General features: G+C 30.9%; 1 protein-coding gene across 2 annotated transcripts in view; it reads left to right on the forward strand.

Annotated features, from left to right (window-relative positions):
* LOC106784018 overlaps positions 1-11208 on the forward strand; it is a 60716-nt gene that overhangs the window by 46129 nt on the left and 3379 nt on the right. For both annotated transcript variants that reach the window (XM_014743094.1, XM_014743095.1), the window contains exons 10-13: positions 137-262; positions 2246-2473; positions 4844-5095; positions 9663-9793. In XM_014743094.1, coding sequence (XP_014598580.1) covers positions 137-262; positions 2246-2473; positions 4844-5095; positions 9663-9793 — 737 coding nt within the window. The remainder of the gene's footprint in view (positions 1-136; positions 263-2245; positions 2474-4843; positions 5096-9662; positions 9794-11208) is intronic.

An 11208-nucleotide genomic window follows, 5' to 3' on the forward strand; every position in this document is an offset into this window, starting at 1 on the left:
ATATATTAATTCTATATTATTTGTGTGTTAATAAAACAAAAATTATATATTTAATATAATCTAACATATATGTTAAATATTTCTTCACCTCTCTTTCTAATAAATATCTAACCTAACCACGTTACTTTTTTTTCAGATATCGACGAGTGTTCGATCGACAATGGTGGTTGCAAGGAAGTATGCGAAAACACAGACGGCAGTTTCTTCTGTGCTTGCGACGGTGACGAAAAAACTCTCTCCACCGATGGGAAAACTTGCTTGGGTAAGTTTTCATCTATCCATCTTTCTCTTCTCATACTCAAACTCATTCGCTCTTTCGTTCACTCAAGCCGTACAATAATTTTCTCCAACCCCGAATATGATTTCCACTTTTCGTTTGACACGGGAAGAAGGGTTGGGTGGTTAGATTGGAAGGGGTGAGGGGAAGGGCGTGGAAACCCATGCATCACTCTGGCTCTGAAAATACCATAATGTACAGCGCGATGTAGGAATGGAGGGTTAGGGGGTAGGGGTAGGGGAAGGGGTGGAGAGGGTGAACAGGGAAAGGTGAGATGGAAAGCCTAGCTACGTTGTGAGAGAAAACATTTTAACTCCCACCTCACCCTCTCTCAACCCCCTTCAAACCCCCCTCCCCCTCCTATCCTTTTCCCTACCCTTCCCCCTGCAGTACTACTCTCTTCTCGTTCATTCTCTCCCTCTCTCATTCTCTTTAGGTTGAGTACGTACATCGTATAATAACGTATCGCGAATAAATTTTCTTACAAGCTTGGTTTGATAAACGACCTCGTGCTTTTACGATGAATACCGGCGTGGTTCCATGATCGAGCCGTATAATCTAGCTGAACAATATCCCGGGGCAGTGATAAATTTTGTATTGCAACGTTTAATCGATGCGTTAGGCTCCTCTACGTACGCATATGCATGCATGTATTTATGTACGTAGATATATTTCTATCTCTCTCTCTCTCTCTCTTAATTTCTGTTTAGACGTATCTCTATCTTTCTCTAATACGGATTTGTTATCATTGGTTAAAGGTTTATATGGTTTATATGGTATACTTAATGAATACTTTCAGATGTTGTTAAGTTTAACAATAAATATTTATGAATAATTAATAATTAATAATATATGATGTTTATATACAAAAGAGGTAAAAGTGAATATCGATAAATGTAACACAATTGTTATGATAATTAATAATAATGAATAATATAATTTTCCGTAAATCCGCCTCGTATTTTATTCGTTTATGGTAATAACGCATTTACGTGGATGGGTTGATAAAGTTTATTAGCCTAAACCACAGAGACCATTCCTTTTTTTTGGTTAAATTTATTAAAATTGTAAATTTGACAGAAAACAAGAATGAAAAGAGAGATATTATTATTATTTTGTTTTATCGAGAGGATGGAAACTTTTTCATCCACCCGATTTAAGGTTTCGTGGGAATGGGTTAATTATATCATTGTTATTGATTAGGATTGTTTTTTGATTTGTTTTTTTTCGTGTGTTTTATGAATAATATAATACGTAAGATATTATGAATTATTTTGACAATTTTTTATTCATATCACATGTTATATATCGTTGATTTCTTTTTTTTTTTAAATTTATATACACTGTAGAGAATTATCGATAGAATTTCATTGGAAAGTTTAGAACTCGTTAGTAATATACAATATCCGTTTTGAAAGATCTTTTGTTTAATCTCTTTGATGGCTATTGGGAAAAGGAAAATTTGCAATCAATATTATAGATCATTAGGTAATAAACGTATTGAATATCTCGATTCTATGCGAATTTAATGTTGAAATGACTGGAATTGTTGAATCGTAGTCGATGAATATATTCGATTTCTATTCATAAAGGGATGAAAAACGAGAGAAGGGAATAGATAGATAAAGAGAGAGAGATATATAGAGATACAGATAGAGAAATTGAGTAGTGGAAAACGGATGTTCATGTTGAACAAAACTCGTCAAATAATATGTGAGAGATATGAAAAAAAATATTTTTCAACAACGTGTTTTTCAACGAACAAATTTTTTGCGACACGACGGCGGCGGAATTGATTTCGAATTTGTCAAAATAATATTGAAAGGTTAAAAGAAAAGAAAAAATATAATTCAGACATTTTTAAACATCACCACGTCTCATTGATTAATTATTATAATATTTCGAACGACAAGACGTATCACGATTAATTATTAACGATGCACATCATTTGATTGATTTTCTTTGCAGATATAGACAATGTTGTTTGTCCAGCATTAAATCCCGCGGGAAGGGGTTACCTGATGTGTTCACGAATGGCCGGACCAAAATCATGGCGAGGTAGACGAAAGATTACTAATCATCCTGGTACCAAATGTTTCCTCAAATGTCCCCATGGTTATCAGCTCCATGGGGAATACGAGCTCACGTGCCAATCCGATGGTACTTGGGATGGCCCGAAACATGGTGAATGTGTTAGTAAGTAACTTTTGTATTTTTTTTTGTTTTTCTTTCTATCTAAGACTTGTAGAGTTTATAGTGTTGTTATGCGTTTATTATGGTGGTATATGTATGTTTATTTAAGATATTAAGATCGTGTAAAAGTTGTGTCTAAAATGTGTGTTAAAAGAATCTCCGAATTGATATATTTTTGATATCGAAGTAATGCGAGAAGTACAAAATTATAATTTGATTTGACATTATAAAATCACTCTTTAGAACATTAATTAGTATAATTATCTTATTGCATTATTTATTAGAAAATTTGTCTTCAATTACTAACACGTAAATGTACGATTATCGTTACAAGAGAAATCGAATATCCGTTTTAGGATTAATTTTGTTAAATCATTTTTCAATCAATTTTTGTACACACATATCTGTCTATTTTTCCATCATTCTTTTTCTTTTAACATTTACCGTACGCGATTTCACCAGTATCTCAAAATTCTATCTAACAGAAGAAATGGTAGTGGAATAGATAAAAATTGAACTGACCAGAATTGATATTAAAGTTTTACAGATATTTTGTTTGTGTGTGCCATGTGCAAAGATCTGTGACGTTAGTTTTAAAACAAAACAACAGAAAAATGAATGTTCCAAAAAGATTTTATTTGGATGGGAGGTTATTTTGCTTGTATTTGTTAGTCCTTGTTTTGTTCCTATTTTTTGTGTGTACTATATCACATACACACACTCACGCACAAACGTATACAGATACGATATCGTAGTTTACAGAAACGTTACGTGATACCTATTCTAGATCGAGTTAGCCAGCGTGTGGTCATAGTCCGTGTTGCATACGAAAATAATCGACGACACAGACCGCCGGCCGATATTAAATTTTTATCATGGATCGTGTCACCTCGACGCAAGCGGTCTACGTTATCGAAAAATAGAAAATGTCGTTGAAAACGTTCACCGTTCGATGCAATTTCCCTTTTTTTCTGTCCCTTCTTCCCCTGTTCCTTTAATTCTCTCTCTCTCTCTCTCTCTCTCTCTCTCTCTCTTTTTATGTAACTAGAAAATCCTATCCTCTTACTTTATCTTAAATTTCCGTTGTAATAAAAGTTCCTGTTACTGAATTTTATTAACAATTTAAAATTGAAAATTATGATTTTTATATTACATATACACACACGTATTCATAATATTAACATTTAGGCACATATATTTGTAAACATGATGGTTTTAATACGTTGTATATATATGTATATGTTTGCATATATGCATGATTTTTTTTTTTTTTTTATTATAAATTGTTAATTAGTTTGAAATTTCACATGAGAAAAAATAATAACGAGCGTGTCTCTTTGATATCATTTTAGTTTTTCGAAAAAATCGATGCAAAAGTTTTTATCATTTTTTAAATTTCAATTGTTTATAAATAAATTGTTAATTTATTATCAATGCGATCTCCAAAAAGATTGAAAACAATGTCTGTCGTTTCGTGATACAAGTTTTTCAACAAAAAAAAATGTAAAAAAAAAATTGTTTATAACAATTTGTTTATAACAAATGAATAAACAATCGTTATCGATGCGACGAGAAAATCAAAAAGTATAGATCGTTTAAAATTCTAAGAAACGAAAAAATTTCATATAAAAAATATATTATATAATATTGTTTATAATTAATTATTAATTAATTATTATTAATAAGTTAACAAAACGTAGAATTAATTATTCTTTAAAATGATCTTTGTTTCGCGTTTCTACGACCATTAGTTCCAAAAATATTTGTATGTAAATATTAGACGTTTATGTTTACTCATTGACCTATATCATTTCTTAGAATTCATTGATAAAACTAGTGGCCTACATAAATTCTTGGAAAACTACTAGGTTACTACGAACATCTGACCGTCGTAGTAAACACTTTTTACTCTAATACTATTACGTTTACTACGCCCCCTATGCGCATACTACGAGACACAGGTGTAAACCAATTTTCAATGGCAATATTTCAAAGACGATATCTCCGGAACCAGACATCGTAGAGACATGATTGAAACACCATTTTAAAGGGGAAAACACCCTCTTTATATATTTATATACTCAAATATTATCCTTATATTATAAACGATATTTTAAAAATAACATAAACGGGTATACACACGCATATATTTTAAAACTTTAAAAAAAATTATTATAAAATTTATTATAATGATAATACGACATACAATATTAAAATATAGACAAATATTACTTATGTTGGTTCGATAAATGATTTATTGGCCAATCGATATGACACATATTTTATAAGAAATATTCTAATAATACATAATCATATGGGAATAGTTATGTTAGATGCTCAATATCATGTAATTTGAATTATTTTGTATTCTAGGATACAGTAAGCCAAGATTGGAATGTCCAAAGGATGTCGTAGCAGAATTACCACCAGGACGAGACGAAGCTTTCGTGACGTTCGATCAACCCTCGACAGATCTTGATTGGTTCCGTTACGTACGATCTAAACCATCCTGGGGTACAAGATTGGAAGCCAATTTGAAAGTTGGTACACATGAAGTTAACTTTTTTGCGAGACACCCGGTATCGAAGAAACAAGCCAGCTGTGTATTGCGTATCATCGTCAAAGGTGAGTTAGTTAGTTATTCGTCGTGTTGCTTCTAATTATATACTTGTTAAACCGTTTCAAAGTAGAAAAACCCCGTACAAGTAGTAAACTTGATATTTCACATTTCGTTTAGTCTTTTACTGGTAAAATATATTGAAATAATTTTCATTACGAATACACAGGGCCGTGTTAAAAAAGCAACTACTGTAATTATTACAACCTATACTATTATACCTGCACAATTATATTTATATCACCAATACACTTTTACTTCGTTTGTTCGTCGTTCACATTCGTTTATGTATTATATTATATATTATTTAGCATCGTACATGTATATTGTAAAACAAGTGAAATTTTCAATTCGCATTTCGTTCAACGATAAATCGTGGACTATCGATCGTTACAAATTTGGTTAAAAATTTGTTCGTTCTCGTATACGCGTTACATAGATAGATTAAATAGTCGTTTGTTAAACGTAAGCCTATCAAATTATATTTGAAAGAAAAGTAAATAAATAAAAAATAAATATGCGTCACGATAAAAAATAATCGGCTTGTGCATATATATATATATATCTTTTTTGCAAAAGTATTAAAAAATGATATACATAATTAACAAATGAAAATTCTAAAAAATATATAACTTAATTATACTTATCGAAAATAATAATTCCATCAATACAAACAACATCTTATATATGCTCAAAACTTAAACTGTTCACGTACGATTCATAGAAGTAACATCTTGCAGGTAAATACAATACATATGTACAAATACATATACGCGGATTGTTGTTGTTGTTGTGTTGTGTCTCCTTTAAGGATTTTGGTGGAATAGAATGCGTGCACCGGTGCATGCACGTGCTCTGCCGTGATATGCAAATTTGTGGTGACTTGAGAATTGTTAAGTTACTACTACGTAAGGATGCTTGTTCATCCTCAAAGAAGAAGTATTATATCTACAAAGCCACCGTTAATCTCGGCCACTGAACGCTCTCCTTTCAAAAGGATTTAATTAAATGCGTTTCTGGAACATGCCTTCCCACAATGCCGGATACGAACGAACAAACGATGAGTTGGGTGGATCGGTAAGGTGGAAGTAGAAGATGGGCGGGTGGGGTGCGAGGATGATACGGATACGAATACAGGGAGGTGTGGATAGAGAATTGTAAAAGGGAAGGGGAAGGTGGGGTAGGGGGTTAAGCATTGCTCGACCGCGAATCAGATAATTCGATGAGTCTAAGCAAACGCGTTCGGCCAACTCAACATTGCAGGATGCTAGATTTCCTCAAGGAATTTCTCATTCCTCAATCTCCACCCCACCCCATCCCCTTTTCGTTCAACCATTTCTCAATCTTCTGTTTCTCCATATCTCTCTCTCTCTCTCTTTTTCTATCTGAATCCATCTCTATCTCACCTTACATTCTTATTTAATAAAAATATATAACAAGAGTGGTACGGGTTGATTGAAACAAACAAAAAAATAAATAAAAAAAAGGATAATACATAACTATCGAGTAGTGGACGGGTACAAACTTTTGTCGATAACATGAGAAAATTTCTCTTTTTTTATTGATTAATTTTTGACTCCTTTTGATCTCATTATATCGATATTTCATTAAATGCATCTATATTCCCCACCCACCCCTTCAACCAGTCTGGTATTCTTTTCTTGCATTGCAATGGGAGCTTGGGGAGAAAAAGATAAACAAAAGGAAAAAGGATAAATGTGTTAATATTAATAATAATAATAATTGTGAATTTTGCTTAACGATTCATTGTTAACGAAACAATTCAAAAAGGAGCAATCAAAGAATTCGATATTAATAATTCGGTTATTTAAAATGCATAACAATAATAATAATAATATAATGTAATTTTTGTATTAACTAAAATAAAACAATAATTTTGATATTGAAATTAAATATGGAATATAATTATAAAATGAGAAGAAAGGTACGCATTAAACGTGTATACGAAAGTCTCGAATATCAGAAAAGTGACAGTAGGAAAAGGGATAAAAGCGAGTTTATCCTCAAGAGGGCAAATACAATGGGAAGTTTACCTTTCCGTTTCGCTTTGTATCGTTTCAAAGCGGGCATATAATATCTACGTTTACAATTAGTAACGAGAATGCAGGAGATGTGGTCGACGCATGCAAATTTCCTCACCCTCACCCTCACCCACACCTCTCCACTCTCTCTCTCTCTTTCTCACATTTATTCTCGTTCTCACTCTCTCTCTCTCTCTCTCCCTTCATCCTTCTCTTTCTCTTTATTTCAAAGTAGTTACTCTTAGTGAGCACTGCGATTTAATTAAATACGTCACCGGTTGGATACGAACGGTTCCTTCGCCACAACGAAGAAGTTACTACTTCAAGTTACTATTATTTGGATAATTCGACGAGTATGGTATATAACTGAAACGTTTTACTAACATTTTCAACGATTTTTCTTTTCTTTTTTTTATTCTTTCTTTATTTCTTCTTAACGACAATTATTTTCTTAAGGACTCGCGAAAAGTCTTCTATTTTAAATGTCACTTCGTTAATTGATAGTAACAGAGGTACCTTTGTCGCGAAAATGATGACACACCGTTACCGTGTACCTGTTGCGAGAGAAATAAAAAAAAAAAAATAAAAGAAAAAATAAATATGACACCACGTTCGCGTAAACTGGCAAAAGGTTAATACGTTGTCGTAAAAATGACTCGTAGTAGTAATAACTCGCGTTAAATTTGTAACGACGATTTTTAAGTGCTGCATTTTAAGCTTCACACTCCTCCCTCTATCTCCTACCCTCCTTGTTTCCTCATCTCTTTCTCTCTCTCTTCTTTTCTTTTAATAATTAAATAAACGAACGATTAAATATAAACTGATTGCTTGAATATCGAAATACGTTGTTGTTTTTCGTTTATTTTCAAGCAACGTTTAGCGACAAATATTATTAAATTATTATAATATTATTTATATACACATATATATATATATATATATTGTCTCTCGTGAAAGCTTTGCGTTATTTTATTCGAGAAAATATGTAAGCCTTTGAAAATAACATTAACCATTATTTTCTGTTCGTAATGTATCTACGTAATGCGCGTATTACATATCATTAATAATTAAAAGGGCATAATCTTTTTTTTTTTTGATTTTCTGATATTATGATAAATAATATATGTTATTAGTAATATCATATAACGAATAATATACGTGTCATTTGATTCAATAAAAAATAAATAATAGGGAGAAACACATAGAAATGGCAGATATTAATCTTGATTTAATAAAATAAATTAATAATTAAATTTGGAAAGAAATTGCGAAAGAAATGTAAAAAAAAAAACAGAAAAAAATACGCCAAAAGAAGTATAACTTAAAAAAAAAAAAAAGAAAAAGTACCTAAATGTTTATCATATTCAAAGTTCGATCGTTCAAAACTTATACTTCAACTTTCTTTATTTTGTTAGTTTGTGTTTTTTTTTTTGTCAGTTGGTCTCTATTCAAAGTAATTCGAACGAACGAACGTACCAATTAAACGTCTACTCGTTCGGCAACATACCAATCACAACGATGCAAAGTTTTTCGAAAGCGGAACGAAACGAAACGAAACGAAACGAGACGAAACGAAACGAGGAAAGCTTTTCTACGCTTCGTTTGATCGCGTAGAGGAGGACTTTCCACAAAGCTCCTGGCGTCGTTGGTGCTATTCGTCGTCGTTTCGAGTAGTATGAAAGTTTACGCGCTAAGGAGCCTCGTTAGAGTCATGAACGAACGAACGAACGAGAACGACCATGATAAGTATAGAGACCCTAGGTTCTACTAGCCAACCGCGTACCCAGAATATGCCAAGCGAATTATTATTGTTAGAATGGTGCCCCGTGATAATGAAAACTTTTGTTCTCGAGTTGAAAACCATTCTATTATTTTTCTTTACCAACGGTAGGACCTCAAATTTCGCGTTTCGGCTAATTTTAATATCATTTTAAATAAGTTATATATATATATATATATATATATATATATATTTAATTTGTATACTTGTATATGTGTATTATTAATATTATAATTTTTGTATATATATATATATATATATTTCATTTTTGTGCATTTTTATCGTGAAGATATTTTTTTTCTTTGTTTTTTTTCCCCTTCTCGAATTACAAACACATTTCGTTTCTATTAATTTAAAGATATTATAATTTTCAAAGGGCTTTGTAGAAATATTTAATTTCTGTTTATACATTGTTAGGATATTTATATTCTAAATGGTCAACGATTAAACGGTCGTGTTTACTAATTTGAAAAATTTATTTTTTAATTAATATTATCTCTATATTTTAGTATGATTATTTTTTGATCAATTATGTAGGGTAATTTTCTATGACGTTGTATTGATCTTGATTGAAAAATAATTTTCTACGTGTTACATTATCTCGTGATATATTTTTTGAAATAATTTATAACGTCACCATACTCTTCTAAATAAATTTAAATGGCTACTTAAGTAAGTAATGAATTTTTTCAATGATATTTTTTTTAAATAAAACTAATCTCGAGATGGTTTTTTTTTATTTTCAAATTACAGAAGGTGAAGCGCCAAAAGTTAAAGATTGTCCAAACGATATCGAAGTGACTGGTAAAAATGGTACATCGATAACATGGACGGAACCAATCTTTACGGACAACGTTAAAGTAACACGGATAAACAGCAACGAGGTAATAAAATATAATTAAACTAACATTACGACATATATATTTTATTATAATATTATTAATGAGAGAGATAGAAATATTAAAAAAAAAAAAAACAAATTCGATAGCAAAATTTGAACCGTAGTAAAAAATAAAGTAGCAGGATAATTATGCGATTAATAAGAATGAACATCGTAAATTTACCGATGACATTTAACGAAAATTTATTTCGAACCCTTTAACCGCACCACGAGAACGGGCCAATTAACGCGGGCTAATGAAGATTATCGTTTGCGCCATTTTCGTGAGAACGATAAAAATTAATTAAGGACGGACAGAAGGAAGGACCTGAAACGTTCAACCGAACGTTCCAAGTTCATTCTCTAAGGGATCGGAGAAAGAAAAGGAGTAATAATAAATTAAAAATTTTCATTTCAATATTTTTTCAGGAATAAATTCAAATGTATAGTTTTTTATTTATATGAAAAAATTAGAGAAAGTAATGAAAAAAAGTGAAGGGAACGAATGAAAAGATTTGAAAAGTTCAACCAAATATTTCGCGTTTATTTTTCGTTGGACCAAAAAGGAAAGGTACAGTAATAAAAAATATATGAATATATAATATAAAAAATATTATATATAAGAATAATAAAAAGAGAGAGAGAAGATATATATATATATATATATTTTTTTTTTAATATACATAAAAACTTAGAAGTGAATGAGAAAAAGAAGTAGAAGTAGAAGAAGTAGAAGTAGAAGAAGAAGTAGAAGGTTGTTGAAAATTTTACGGGCTTAATTAACCACGACTACCCGGGACGGGTCGGTAATATTAATTACATAGCAAGATGCTTTACTTCCAAAATGGCGGTGCTTCCGCTCATCCACCTAAGATATTTAAAATAAAGCATAGAAAATATAATAATTGACAAAGATGGATAGATATTTTGTTTGTTTGTCATTATAAGATGTTAGTTTTAATAAATAACATCCTACAATTTCGCGTATTAACGGAAAACGTTATACGGTTCAATTAATTGTACTGATAAGTTACGGAATCGATACGAAAATTATACCTTTTAAAGTCATTAACGTTATATTGCCTCGTGGTAATATTCGTGTTTAATGGCCGATATAACGGCAAGCTCGCGTCTGACAAAGGACTACGATGCTTCATAAACGTATGCAAATTTTACAGTAGTAAATACTGTTCAAACAACGTCACGTTCTATATATACAGGATAAATCAAAAATAGATGAACAGTAAACGATAAGATTTATTTTTGAGATTACACATAGGATTACATTAATTAATATATACAATGTGAATTTTTGAATAAATAATTACTATATTTATATTTGTATTTTATACAATAATATTCTTACAATACAAAAATAATGAAAATTTTATCCAAAAAATAAAACAAAATATTATAAAA

Source organism: Polistes canadensis, unplaced genomic scaffold (genome assembly GCF_001313835.1).
Source record: "Polistes canadensis isolate GaletaPanama2010 unplaced genomic scaffold, ASM131383v1 scaffold_28, whole genome shotgun sequence".
NCBI classification, from domain to species: domain Eukaryota; kingdom Metazoa; phylum Arthropoda; class Insecta; order Hymenoptera; family Vespidae; genus Polistes; species Polistes canadensis.